Source organism: Neofelis nebulosa, chromosome 9 (assembly GCF_028018385.1).
Source record: "Neofelis nebulosa isolate mNeoNeb1 chromosome 9, mNeoNeb1.pri, whole genome shotgun sequence".
In the NCBI taxonomy this organism is placed as follows: domain Eukaryota; kingdom Metazoa; phylum Chordata; class Mammalia; order Carnivora; family Felidae; genus Neofelis; species Neofelis nebulosa.
The window spans coordinates 111,993,806-112,008,373 of record NC_080790.1 but is presented as its reverse complement, the minus strand read 5'-3'; the positions used below and the strand labels follow the sequence as shown (position 1 = coordinate 112,008,373).

General features: G+C 43.8%; 1 protein-coding gene across 6 annotated transcripts in view; it reads left to right on the top strand.

Annotated features, from left to right (window-relative positions):
* The window catches only part of PTPRA (protein tyrosine phosphatase receptor type A), a 164,016-nt gene that overhangs the window by 98,659 nt on the left and 50,789 nt on the right, over nucleotides 1-14,568 (top strand). For all 6 annotated transcript variants that reach the window (XM_058685055.1, XM_058685052.1, XM_058685051.1 and 3 more), the window contains one exon: nucleotides 13,440-13,524. In XM_058685055.1, coding sequence (XP_058541038.1) covers nucleotides 13,440-13,524 — 85 coding nt within the window. Of the gene's footprint in view, nucleotides 1-13,439; nucleotides 13,525-14,568 lie in introns of those variants that run through there.

The following is a 14,568-nucleotide window of genomic DNA, read 5'->3' as shown; positions in this document are numbered from 1 at the left end:
CATTGTCGTGCAACCATCACCACCATCCATCTCCAGAAGTTTTTAATCATCCCAAACTGAAACATCCCAAATTAAACACTAACTCCTCGGGGCACCTGGGTGGCTCAGTCGGTTGAGCGTCCAACTTCGGCTCAGGTCATGATCTCACAGTTCGTGGGTTCAAGCCCCGCATCAGGCTCTGTGCTGACCGCTTGCTCAGAGCCTGGAGCCTGCTTCAGATTCTGTTTCCTTCTCTCTCTGCCCCTCCCCCGCTCACCTTTGTCACACTCTGTTTATCAAAAATAAATAAATGTAGAAAAAAATTTTTTTAAACAAAAACCGCTAACTCCCCGTTTCTCCCTTCCCCCAGCCCCTGGTAACCACTACTATATTTTCTGTCTCTATAAATTTGTCTATTGTAGATACCTAATTTAAGTGGAATCACAGCAATATTTTTCCTTTTGTAACCACCTTTTCTTTTAAAACATTCGTACTGGTGTTAATTTGGGTGGTTTGTGTAATACATAGTAATGCATTAAGTGCAGTTCAGGTGTTATCTTTTAAGTACATCTTCACCATGAAGTCCCTGGCCACTAGTACACTCTCCAGCTGTTATTTAGTCTTCACTAATTTTACATAACAATTTTATTAGTTTTGTTCTAGAGAAAACCAACTCTGAGACAGATTTGCATGCAGCAAGTTTACTGGAGAGTACTTTCTCTCGCTGGCACCTGTGAAGCAGTAAAGGCAGTAGTATTGAGTAGAGACAGGACATGAGATGCCACAAGAGCAAAGGTAGGAAAGGCCTCAAGTCCTGCAGGGAGCTTGGGAGCTGGAATGGGGTTGTAAGAGCTTTTCCCTGGGCCAGGCTACTCTCTCTCTCTCTTTTTTTTAATGTTTATTTTTGAGAGAGAGAGAGAGAGAGAGAGAGAGAGAGAGAGACAAGAGCGTGAGCGGGGGAGGGGCAGAGAGAGAGGGAGACACAGAATCCAAAGCAGGCTCCAGGCTCTGAGGTGTCAGCACAGACCCCAATGCGGGGCTTGAACTCACGAACCGTGAGATCATGCCTTGCGCTGAAGTCAGAGGCTTAACCGACTGAGCCACCCAGGCACCCCAGGGCCAGGCTACTCTTGTAGGCCAAGGGCAGTTCCTGTGAAAGCCCTTGACTAAGAATTGTTAGCCACTAACCCTCCTAGCAGCTAGGAGAATGGGTTCTTTGGTCTTGAAGGGGAATCTATAACATCTCCTGTTCTCAGGAAGTTTGAGCAGGTGGTGATGCATATTCTCATTCACCTATTTAGAGATTTTCTTGTGTGAGAAAATGCTATTGAATGATCTTGATATATAAAGGCTAGGGAGTGAGTGGCATAGTGGAATGTTCAGAGAAGCAGTGTATGCTGGTTAAAAGCCTGGGCTCTGGAGCTAGACCATCTGGGTTTGTGTGTTGACTCTTAACCACTTACTAGCAGGCGGGGATAGTTGTCTAACTTTCCTGTGACTCTTTCTGCCATTTGCAAAATCAGATAGGAACACAGTGTCTTTCATAGGGTTGTTTTGGAGAATGAAGTAACACATATAATGTACTTGACCTAGTGCTGGGTCAGCACATAGCAGTTGCTCAGCAAGTGCTGGCTATCACATTGCTACTCCTACTATTCTGTTATTGTTACAGTTGATGGGAGATTAAGGAGGTCAGGAATCTCAGTTGGTCAATCAGGACTCACAGAAACAGGGGCAATCGTAGGCCTCCTGGAGGCTGGTGTGTGCACAGATCCCAAGGCAGGATCATCTTGCAACGGTACCACTACAACGGTAGACATTTAGCTATTCCTCTGCCCTGTACCTTTTAAACAAGGTTCTGCATAAACGCATCTCCTCCTACCTTTTATTTTAATAGTTTTTTTTAATAATAGGATTTTTACATAAAGACCTTATCACTGATAATTGTTAAATAGCAAGAACACAAGGTAAAGCTATTGTAATCATACTTTAGATTATTTTAGGTGTAATAGTTTATATAACTGGGGTTTTTTTTTTTATATCCAGAAATAGTATCCTCTAAACATTTGTGAAGAAGGAGCCCTTGAACTACAGAGTTCTAGAACCAGACACAGTAAGCATTCTCCTGAATCACAGAGGCTCCTTCAAGTTTCTCAGCTCTCATCAGATCATCTGCTCCCCCTGGCTTTCATACTTTGCTAAAGTTGGAATCTAGAAAGGGGTTCACATTCTTGTTTAAAGAAGTATTTTTTTTTATCATCATAGTAAGTGACATTGTGAACTCCATTTATAATGGCTTTCCCTAAGTAATCATATATTCATTCAGTACCTGTCAGATGTGAGGATTCCAGAAAGAAAAAATATACATTCCCTGTCTCATGGAAGAAACTCGTGAACACCAAGCATCAGAGCCCACTTGGCTACACACTATTTGGATACACCATGCAAAGTGCTGCCAGGGAGCTTGAAAACATTTGTGCCTGGAGAGTGGGAAGGAGGCATGAGGATGAGCTTTAGGCAGTTTAAATTAATATGGTGACTGAGGAGAATGAAGATGCACCAGGTAGGGTGAAAGAGTAAGTCAGGTGTATGAGGAACTGTGCACCGTTGATGTGCATGAGTTGGGGAGTGGCTAGATCTAGCCTCGGCACAATGGACCCGGTGGTACAGTGGGCCCAAGGGTCAGGGTGTCTCTTGGTGATGGGAAGGAAGGAAATGATGACATAGTCAGATTTTTGTTTTAGAAAGATAACGCCAGAGGCCTTAGGGAAGATAGGTAGGCAATGGAAATTAGTTTCTCAGTAATAATTTGGCCCTAGACAAGATTGGGCTCAGCCCAGTGGTTTGGGCTCTTGAGGCAACCTGCTGATTTTTGCTGTTTTTAGAGCCAATAGGAAGGACTTAACATTTTAACTCTGCCTTTGAGAACTGATAAATACTTCTGTCAAAAAGTGTAGAGATGACACAAAATGGACCTCAGGAATTGAGCTAGAGGAGTATGACTTTTACTTCAGTGGTTATTTTTGTAGTTGGCCAAGGTGTGTCTGAGTCTTTAAGTGACTCACCTGTCTACATGTGAACCCTTAGAATAACATGACCCTTTGTTTTCTTGGAAAAGGGAGATAGCAAATAGACGTCTATTGTCCCAGAACATCATTTTAGTATTTTTGAAATTCTGTCCCATAGGGGCGCCTGGGTGGCTCAGTCGGTTAAGCGGCCGACTTCGGCTCAGGTCATGATCTCACGGTCTGTGGGTTCGAGCCCCGCGTCAGGTTCTGTGCTGAAAGCTCAGAACCTGGAGCCTGTTTCAGATTCTGTGTCTCCCTCTCTCTGACCCTCCCCCATTCATGCTCTGTCTCTCTCTGTCTCAAAAATAAATAAATGTTAAAAAAAAAAATTAGAAATTCTGTCCCATAGTCGGAGTCTAAAAAATGAAATTTTGCTAGAATGGATAGTGGATAGGAGGTGGGGGAGGGCAAGGAATAGACCAATGTGCTTGCCTTGCCTACTACGCCAGCCTGTATCATGCAAGGCCACCTCTCTGGAAGACCTAGACCAGGACATGCCTTAGCATGATATGACAAGTCTATCCAGTTATGGAGGAACTCTAGGAGAGTGCCTTGATCCTGAGTCTGTGTCCAAGTCTGAGATTTGATACAGGGAGCTATAAGTTCTCTCCTCTTTTGTTAATAGATCTGAGTCTCCTTCCCTCACAGCAGTGTGGAGATGTCTTTCCTATCTGTATTGTTTTTAACCATATCAAAAACCTGGGTGTAGGGGCACTTGGGTGGTTTAGTGGGTTAAGTGTCCCAACTCTTGATTTCGGCTTAGGTCATGATCTTATGATCATGAGATTGAGCCCTGTGTTGGCTTCTCTGTGGGCATGGAGCCTGCTTAAGATTCTCCCTTCCTCTGCCTATCCCCCGCTCATGTCCATGTGTGTCCAACTCTCAAAAAAACCCAAAAACCATGGATATAATTCATATGTCAAAAGGTAAAATCTTGCTTCTGTGACAGAGGACTGTTCTGGCCTAAAAGCATGGAATAGTTAAAGTGGTGCTGTCCTGTAGTTTATGAAGAGCCTGGAGAATAGTGTCACTTCGTGGTTTTGCTTTATGGACAAGTTAACAGTCCAAGTTAATGTCTGTGCTTAGTCTCCTCACCCATTCAAACAGGGCTAATAATGGTATCTAAGGGTTCTTAGGTTAATTGAGTGATATAATATGTGCATGGTGCTTTGCTCTGTGCCTGCTATAGAAGTGCAAAAATACTCACTGTAATAATTTTTTATTAATTCCTAAGTTATCAGGCCAGCTGAGTCTCTTGTCACATTGCTTGCAGTTGTTGCATTGGTCATAAACAATACTGCACTGCTTCCTGGGACTTGTTCCATCCATCCATTCATTCAGGACTTGTTCTGACCACCCCACTTTACATCACAGAATGCTTCCTCCATTTCCTCTTTTACCCTGCCTTATTTTTCTTCACGGCACTCATAACTACATGTATTATATATTTCTTTACTTACCTGTTCTTTCTTCCCTACTAGACTGTAAGCTTCATGAGGGTAAGAAATTTTGATTTTATTCATTACTGTACCCTCAAGACCTGCCTGACACAATAAGTCACTCAAATATTTATTGAATGAAAGAATAAATGCTGAGTGCAGGGATATCTCAGTGTGATCTTGAATCCATGCCTTCAAGAAATTTGTAATTTAATGGACATATAGTCAATGACTTTGATTCAGTGTGATTAGTGTTGTAGCAGAGTAGGTACATAGTGTTATGGAAGTACAGGAAATGAGCCGTTACTCACAAAAGGTGATATTTGATCTGGAATTGTATAAGTGGAGAGGTGGTAATAACATTCTAGATCAGGGTTTGGCAGACTTTTTGTATCAAGGACCAGATAATATATAATTTCAGTTTTGCAATCATACTATCTTGGTCATATCTATTCAACCCTGCCTTAGTAGTGCAAAAGCAGTCATAGATAGTGTGTAAATGAATACGGATGTGCTGCAATCAAGTTTTATTTATACAAGCTGGCAGTGGGCTACATTTGGGCTGTAGTTTTCCTGTTTTAGACAGAGACTTGCCTGAGCCCAAAATCTGGACTGAGGTTCTCTGCTAATATGTGAACTTTTGGATGCCAAGGCCAAATGTCTTCCCTTGACATCAGGCACTTTGCAAATGCTGCTTCTTTTAAATCATCCATTAACTGGAAGAGGTGGAGAGTGATAATACGTTTGTATTTCATAAGGCATTCCACAAAGTTTCCAAGAGGTTGGCACACTACTACTAAGTAGGATAATAGGTATTTGAACTCTCAGGTTTGTCTGACCCTAAAGCCCCATGCTCTGGAAATGGCTTTCTTTTGACCTCCTGCTGAAATGAAAATTTGGCTAGATAATAACTCCAGGTTCAAAGTGCTTCCTAAGAACTTGGTAGACAGGGCACCATTGGCTTTGGCGGTGGTATTATAGATGTGAAGTCATACATAAATCTGATTCTTGTTTCTCTTTTATAGGGAAACTTTTTTCTTCCGTTGGAAGTTTTTAAGGGTGGCTTCTGGTTAATTGGTTGATTTCAATCCAAAGTTTTAAAAGCTTGGTCAGGATGTATCTGGGTCAATCTCCTTTTTCAGTATTGCCACTCAAACTTGATGATCCCTTTTGGCCTGATAACTGAGCAAACTTTCTTGTATAATTTCTTTCCTTCCTACCTTACTGTTCTCTTCTTTGGGAACTCCTACATCTGTCCAGTTTGTCTCTTTACTGTCACAGTTTCTATCTCACTCTTACTGCTTTGTGTCTTGGGAACTTCCATGATGTGGTTTTTCACATTACTAATTGGTTTTTCAGTTTCATGTGTTCTCCTGTTCAGCCTTTCTGTTGAGATTGTTTCTCCCCCAGTCGTGTTTTAGTTTCTAAGAACTTTCTTAATTTTCAAATTGCTCCTTTCCCTCCCATTTCTTTTGTTGTAGTAAAACACACATAGCAAAATTTACTATCTTAATCATTACTAAGTGTACAATTCACTGGCATTGAGTTCACTGACACTGTTGCACAATCATCTCCACCATCCATCTCCATAATTCTTTTCATCTTGTAAAATTGAAACTCCATACCCACTAAACTGTAGCTCTCCATTCCCCCCTCCCTCCAGCCCCTGGCACCCCCCCATTCTACTTTCTGACTCTGAATTTCACTACACTAGGTACAAGTGGAATCATACAGTATTTGTCTTTGTGTGACTGGCTTATTCACTTTGCATGAGGTCTTCAAGGTTCATCCATGTTGTAGCATATGTCAGAATTTCCTTCCTTTTTTAAGGCTGAAAATATTCCATTGTGTGTGTATACACCATTTTGCTTGTCTGTTCACTCACCAGTGGCCATGTGGTTGCTTCTGCATGTTAGCTGTTGTGACTAATGCTGCTACAAACATGAGAATACAAATATCTTTTCAAGATCCCGCTTCCAATTTGGGGGGGGGGGGCATATACCCAGAAGTAGAATTGCTGGATAATATAGTAATTCTATTTTTAATGTTTTGTGGAACCACATACTGTTTTCAACAGTAGCCGTACCATTTTACATTCCTACCAGCAGTGCACAGGGCTCCAGTTTCTCCACATTCTGGCCAACACTTGTTATTTTCTGGAGTTGTTTGTTTGTTTGTTTGATAGCAGCAGTCCCTGATAGGTGTGAGATTGCTCCTTGTTTTATAGTGGCCTTTTAAAAAAATTGATGCAGTGTGCTGTTGCAATATATTTTTATTTTTTTAATATGTATATTTTTAATGTTTATTTATTTTTGAGAGAGAGAAAGAGAGCACGAGTGGGGGAGGGGCAGAGAGAGAGGGGGAGACACAGAATCTGAAGCAGGCTCCAGGCCCTGAGCCGTCAGCACAGAGCCTGACGCAAGGCTCAAACTCACGAACCATGAGATCATGACCTGAGCCAGAGTCGAACGCTTAACTGACTGTACCACCCAGGTGCCCCGCAGTATATTTTTAAAGATTATTCTATTTAAAGAAATATTCGATTTCTTGTATTGTGTCTGTTTCCCAGGACTGCCATCGCTGTCCTTGGTATCTGTGAAGGTCACTTACAGAGCTCTGGTTGAGCTTTACCCTGGAGCATTGAGTGGATTAGAATGTGCTCACAGTAGGTATCGCTTCAGGAGGACAAACAGGGACGTATCCTAAACTAGGGGTTCAGTCATGGTTTAGGAAGTTGGACGCAGTTCTCCTGTAGGTGGAGCTGCCTTTCTTTCTTTTTTCTCCTTCTTCATGTCTTGTGGCCACCTAGAATTACCTCAGGCCCAATCCTTGCCCTTTCTCTGTCATCAGGGCTGACCCAGGAAACTCTCTATGGGCCCAGTGTACCTAGCAGTCATGTGCAATGTAAAAACCCTTTCTGGGTGCCATTTCTAACCAAACCAGAAAAAAGCGTTTATGAGGCAATCGGGGATATTTAAACAGTAAGTGAATATTAGATTAGATTAAGGAATTAATGTTGCTTTATAAATAGGTTAATGGTATTTTGGATACGGTAAGAATCCTTATCTCTTAGTGTTACATATTGAGATAATTACAGCTGAAATGATAGGTTCAGCTTTGCTTTAAAATAATCCAGTGGGGGAGGGGTGGCGCCTGGGCAACTCAGTCCTTTGAGTCTTGATTTCAGCTCAGGTCACGATCTCATGGTTGTGAGATCAAGCCCCGTGTCAGGTTCCATGCTGAGTGTGGAGCTGCTTAAGATTCTCCCTTTCTCTCTGCCCCTCCCCTACGTGTGCACGTGCTCTCTCGCTCTCTCTCTCTCAAAAAAGAAAAAAAGAATAAAATAATCCAGAGGAGTGGGTATAGACCAGTGGTTCTCAACTCAGGGTGGATTTCTCCCAGAGGACATTTGGCAATGTCTGCAGATGACTTTGGTCATCACAATTGAGGTTTTCTGCTGGCATCTAGTAGGTAGAGCCTAGGGATGTTGTTAAACATTTTACAGTGCATATGACAGTCCCCCCACAACAGAGAATTATCTGGCCCAAAATGTCAGTAGTGTGAGGTTGAGAAGCCCTGGTAGAGATTTAAAAAACTGACATATAGTGATAACGTTGGAAGTAAAGTGATATGTACACAGGAATTTGCTGTAGTGTTCTCTTTATGTAAGTTTGAAAGTTTTCCATAATACGAAGTTTAAAAATATATGTGCAACTTATATTTAAAAAAAAAAAAAAAAAAGCCATCAGCACTCTCTGACAGAACTTCTACTCTGTATAGAGTGCTGTTTTCCCAGCTAAGTCTGAATGGGGCACACAGCTTGTTACCCAGCCTGTGGGTGTACGGGCCCTGCATTGACAAACCTTTGGTTAAATACCATCCTGCTACCCCAAGGCCTACATTCATCCACGGGTAGGCCTGGTTGACTCTAAGCTTGGGGTGTTTCCAGGCCCAGACTTGTTGAGCTAGCACTTAATCTTTCAACTGGAGGCTCTTCGGCTCTGATTGATCTCTCCAGTAGTCCAGTCCTTCTGCGTTGTCTTCTGCAGATCCCTGTTTCGGGTCTACTAATGCCACTCTTTGTTGCCTTCCAGATTTGCTTTTGATTCATTAGTATTTTTATATTTCTTCTATCATTTCAATGTAATTTTGGGAAGAGAAAGAAGTAAGATTATGGATTCAGTTCACTCTCGAGCCAGATGTCTCTAATTACCTTCTTTTTATGCGTGGTGGACAGCCCTTTGTGATTGACATTTAACAAAGCCATATTTAGCGATAAGTCATTAATCTAGTATTTGTTTAGTGCCAAATGTATGTGAAATTCTGTCCGGGTTTTAAGTATGTGGTGAGAAACAAAGCAGATACATAATTCTTGCCCTTGTGGAATTTATGGTGTAAAGGACGGACACTCATTAATCAACTACGCTCAAATAAGTATATAACTACAAAGTGTGGGAAGTATTATCAAGAGCAGTAACAGAATGCTTTGTGAGAATAACAAGGAAGATAGTAGCCAATACTGACTGAATACATACTGTGCGTACCTGGTTACTGCGCCAAGAACTTTACATGGATGATCTCATTTAATCTGCAGATAACTTATTTTAGAGATAAGGAAACTAAGACTTCAGATCCTAATTTAGTTTTAGGAAGTCAAGAGAGACCTCTCTGGGAAAAGTAACACTTAAAATGAGAACTGAATGACTAGGAGGTAGCCAAGCAAAGAACGGAGAGAGGCTATGTAAAGCAGGAAGGAATAACATATTTGAAGGCCTAAGGAGGGAATGAACTCAGCATGAAGGGTGTTAGAGGCAGAAGTGGAGTGAGCAAGCAAAGTGTAGCAGGGGATAGGGTGGGCAGGGGCCAGCGGGGGAGGTTGTTCTACACCAGGGTAAGGGAGTTAGATTTCCTTCTAAAGGCTTGGGAAACTATCCAAAGGTTTTATAAGAGAAGAAGATGGTCTGACTCGCTTTCTTAGAGACCACTCTGCCTGCTTTGGGGAGAATGGATTGGCAGTGGACAGAGGCTTACTGTGGTCCAGAGGAGAGAGGATGGGGATTGAAACTACAGTGATGGCAACAGGATGGAAATAGGCAGACAAATTTGAGGCATTGATTTTAGCCCTAAAACATATTACTTGTAGCTGGGTTGGATACAGATAATAAGCAAGAGGAAGAAATCAAGGGGATAGCCACGTTTCTAGAGCAGCAGGGTGCATGGTAGTGCTGACTACTGAATGGTGAGGGAAAGGTTTTAGACACGGAAGGTTTCACTGCCTGTGAAATTTAAGTGGAGGTGGCATATAGGCCCAGAAGAGAGGTCTGACCAACCAGTGCAAATGTGGGCGCTGCTAGCATATCATTTGTGCTTACAGCCATCTGTCTGATCAGATTGGCTAGATAGAGGTCAGGAAAGAGTGCCAGCGTGTGCCTGGGTGGCTCAGTCAGTTATGCCTCTGACTTCCGCTCAGGTCATCATCTCATCGTTTGTAAGTTCGAGCCCCACGTCAGACTCTGTGCTGTCAGCACAGAGCCTGCTTGGGATCCTCTGTCTCCCTCTGTCTCTGCCCCTCCCCTGTTCACACTCTCCCTCTCTCAAAAATAAATAAACATTTAAAAAATTAAAAGAATTTAAATAAAAAGAAAAGAGGTCAGGGACGGAGCCCTGAGGAAGTCAGACACTTTGAGACCTGTTGTTGGAAGAGGAACAGCTAGTAAGGTTAAAATGAGGTGGAGCAGCCAAGAGGTAGAAAATCAGAGGAGTGCTTTGTTTTGGGAACCAAGAGTTGAAAGTTCTTCAAAAAGGAGGGAGTACGTAGCTGGTTTGAATGCTCATTTCATATGAGAGCCACATACCAGGGTGTGTTTGAAAATTGCCATCAACATGGGGCGCCTGGGTGGCTCCGTCGGTTAAGCGGCCGACTTCGGCTCAGGTCATGATCTCTCGGTCCATGAGTTCGAGCCCCGCGTCGGGCTCTGTGCTGACAGCTCAGAGCCTGGAGCCTGTTTCGGATTCTGTGTCTCCCTCTCTCTCTCTGACCCTCCCCTGTTCATGCTCTGTCTCTCCGTGTCTCAAAAATAAATAAAACATTGGGGCGCCTGGGTGGCTCAGTCGGTTAAGCGGCCGACTTCAGCTCAGGTCATGATCTCGCGGTCTGTGAGTTCGAGCCCCGCGTCAGGCTCTGTGCTGACAGCTCAGAGCCTGGAGCCTGTTTCGGATTCTGTGTCTCCTTCTCTCTCTGACCCTCCCCCGTTCATGCTCTGTCTCTCTCTGTCTCAAAAATAAATAAATGTTTAAAAAAATAAATAAATAAAACATTAAAAAAAATTAAAAAAAAAAAAAAGAAAATTGCCATCAACAAAGAAGCATGGTATACCTCCCACCTCTTTTAAAAAACGTTTCCATGGGGCGCCTGGGTGGCGCAGTCGGTTAAGCGGCCGACTTCAGCCAGCTCACGATCTCGCGGTCCGTGAGTTCGAGCCCCGCGTCGGGCTCTGGGCTGGTGGCTCGGAGCCTGGAGCCTGTTTCCGATTCTGTGTCTCCCTCTCTCTCTGCCCCTCCCCCGTTCATGCTCTATCTCTCTCTGTCCCAAAAATAAATAAAAAACGTTGAAAAAAAAATTAAAAAAAAAAAAAAACGTTTCCATCCCACATCTCCCTCCAGCTGCTGTTCCTTCTCTCTGCACCTCTTTATGGTCAAAGTCCTCACCTCAGAGACGAGGTAGTATCTCACTCTCTTCTCTTTCCATCTTTATTTCACTCCCTTTCGGCTTTCTCACCGACTGCTCAACTGAGACCACTCTTTGAAAGGTCACCAATAGGGGTGCCTGGGTGGCTCAGTTGGTTGAGCAACCGACTTCGGCTCAGGTCATGATCTCACAGTTTGTGAGTTCAAGCCCCGTGTCGGGCTCTGTGCTGACAGCTCGGAGCCTGGAGCCTGCTTCGGATTCTGTGTCTCCCCCTCTCTCCCCCTCCCCTGATCACGCTCTATGTCTCTCTGTCTCTCAATAATAAATAAACGTTAAAAAAAAAAAAAGTCACCAATAGCTGCTGTCTTGTCATATCTTGTTTCACTTCTCTGTGAAACTCACCTACTTAAAATCTATTGACAGTATCTGATTGAGTTGATTACTCCCTCCTTGAAACACTCTTTTCTTGGCTTTTATGATGCCATATTTTGCCAGATTACTTCCCATCTCATGACTGCTGCTTATGAGTCAGTTTAGCTAGCTGATCTTTTAAAAGAATGTAAATCCAGTTATATTTCTTCCCTTTTCAGAGCCCTCCAATCACATAGCGCTTCTCATCACATTCAAAATTAAATCCACACTGCTTACCATGGCCTACAAAGCCCCAAGTCTTCTGGCTCCTGCCCACCTCTGCAGTCACATCCTGTACTAAAAGTGGCCTTTGTGCTATTTCTTGAACCTGCCAAGTTGCTAAGGGAGATTATGCTTGCTGTTCTCTGTACCTAGAAAGCTCCTTGTGCAGATCTTTGATGGTTTACTTCTTCACATTATTTAGACCTCTGCTCAGTGTAAGCACTATAGACCTTCCCAAACTACTCTAAAATAACCCCCTCTAGCCCATCAGTCTCTCCCTTTACTCTTCTTCATAACACTTGCCCTTGTCTGAAATTGTATGTTTACTTGTTTGTGAATAATATGCCCCTACTTCCCCCAGATTGTAGGCTCTCAGTCACTTGTCTGCTTGATGACTTCTCTGTTCTCAGAGTCTGGAACAGTGCCTCGCTACAGTTACTGATCAAGAAGACAAGTCTTTGGGTCACCTGGGTGGCTCAGTCCAACTTCAACTCCAACTTCAGCTCAGGTCATGATCTTGCAGTTTGCGAATTCAAGCCCCGAGTCGGACTCTGTGCTGACAGCTCAGCCTGGAGCCTGCTTCAGATTTTGTCTCCCTCTCTCTCTGCCCCTCCCCCACTCATGCTCTGTCTCTGTCTCTGTCTGTCTGTGTCTCAATAAAAAATAAAAGTTAAAAAAATTAAAAAAAAAAAAAGACAAGTCTTTGAGGTGACAATAATGGATGTAATCCAGACCATATGTGACAGGATTGACCTTTGCATGGGAGGGACACGCCCTCCCTTTTAGCGAAACGGAAATGGTGAAGTTAGTTACAAACACAGACTAGTTGTATGGTTCGTGGTGGGGGTGTGGGACTGGAGGAGGATGAGTCGGCACCTGGTCAGCTGCCATGAGAAAGGAGGCTAAGTATTGGGTGGATAGGAAGCCAGGCCCTTTGGAATGAAGGGAGGAGTTGTTCTGTCTCTGAGCCAGATGTTGCTGTAGTTGAGCTCCTGGTAAAAGGTAGCCATGCAAAGAGGTACAAAAGAGTACCCGGCATTTTTAGATATGTAGTGCTTAAGGATCTAATGTCCCTTGCTTTAATCAGGAACATTATTCTCTATGCCAGGAAACCATTTGAGTTTACAATAGGAAAACTGCCCTTTTACCTTCCTCTCCTATCCTCTAGATGGAGCCCATTGAGACTAGGACAGAGTGCACTGATGGCCCTACACACCTAGCTTGCCATCAGGATTGATATGTTCATGCTTTCAAATATTTGAGGGTTTTTTGGTTTTTGTTTCTTGGTGTGTGTGTGTGTGTGTGTGTGTGTGTGCGCGCGCGCGCGCGCGCACGCATGCGCTACGCACTGTTTTAGGCTCTATAGCAATGAAAGAAACAGAGTCTCTGCCTTATAGGGCTTTTATTCTAATGCAGGGAGCCAGTAAACAACTGTCCAAATCAGAGATGGGATGGGCGTGTCACTCTGGGTCCTCACCCTACCTTTTGCCTCGCCTTCCACCCACACTGGCCCTGGGGTGGCAGTGGAACATGTTCTGTCTGTCACTCACTATCCATGGCCTGCCATCTACAGAAGCATTGAGTGAGCTCTCCATTGCATATGATGGTAATGATGTATTCTCTCCATTTCAGATGAGACGCCAATTATTGCAGTGATGGTAGCCCTGTCCTCTCTGCTCGTGATCGTGTTTATTATCATAGTTCTGTACATGTTAAGGTGAGCATGCTAAAGCTTCTACATTCTCTTGGACTCTGTTTCAATACCCCAGGGTCTCAGTATGCCCACACAGTCCAGAAGATAGATAAGAACAGTGAATAGGATAGAGGGGACTGCCTTGTGATGCTAAAATTAAAATTCTACATAGTAATGGTTTAAAAGCTCTACATGGTCTTCCTCAAGACCCAGCCCCTCCGCTTTGCTTCCAATCCAGTCCCCAGCTCCAGTTTAACCTAAAGCCCAGGATGGTGGTTTGAGGTTGAGGGAAAAGATATAATCTGTGTCATTGCTGTTAGGTGGGTTAAGATCCTCAGATCTAACCCTACTGTAGCAACCCCTAAAAGTACCTGAATGGAGAAGGTGCGCTGACTAGAGACCTATATTTCTAGTTGGGGGTTTGGGGGCACACCTAAGATCTAGGATCCCTGACCCTGGTGTGCTGAACTGAACCGCGTGAATTACAGAGTTCCCCCTTCTGACTTTCTTCAGTGTCCTCTAGATATTGTTCCTCAAACAGGAAGGAAAAGCAAGCAAGGGGAAGCCAGGGGAGAGAAGAGAGAGATGCATTTGTCCTCTTCCTGCTAAAGTTACTGCCCTGGCTAATTGGGATTAACTCTGCCCTTATCTTTGGCTTAAGCTGCTCTGTGCTCCCTCTGTTCTTTTGCAGGGATAAAGAGAAGGGAACCTTACACACCCCTACAATTTGTCATGTGTCTCCACCATTCTGCAGGAGACTTGTAGCCAGACCTGTGCCCACCCAGTCTGAAGCTCCGGGCTTCTCTCTGATTGCACCGGGGAAATACCAGCATTTTAGCTTAATAGGGATATTCTTATCTCCCCTCCACTGTATTCTACTCACTTACCCCTTCTCCACCTGGTGCGGCTGTCATCTCCAGTGAGTCCTGGAACTGGAGCCACACAGAGGAGCCATACAAGCCAGAATATACTGTTATGGCACCTGGGTTGGATTCTAGTGTGCTGAGGATGAGCAGGAACATCCTGAGGCACTCGATCACCCTGTAATGGAGCTGCCTCAGCATGTGC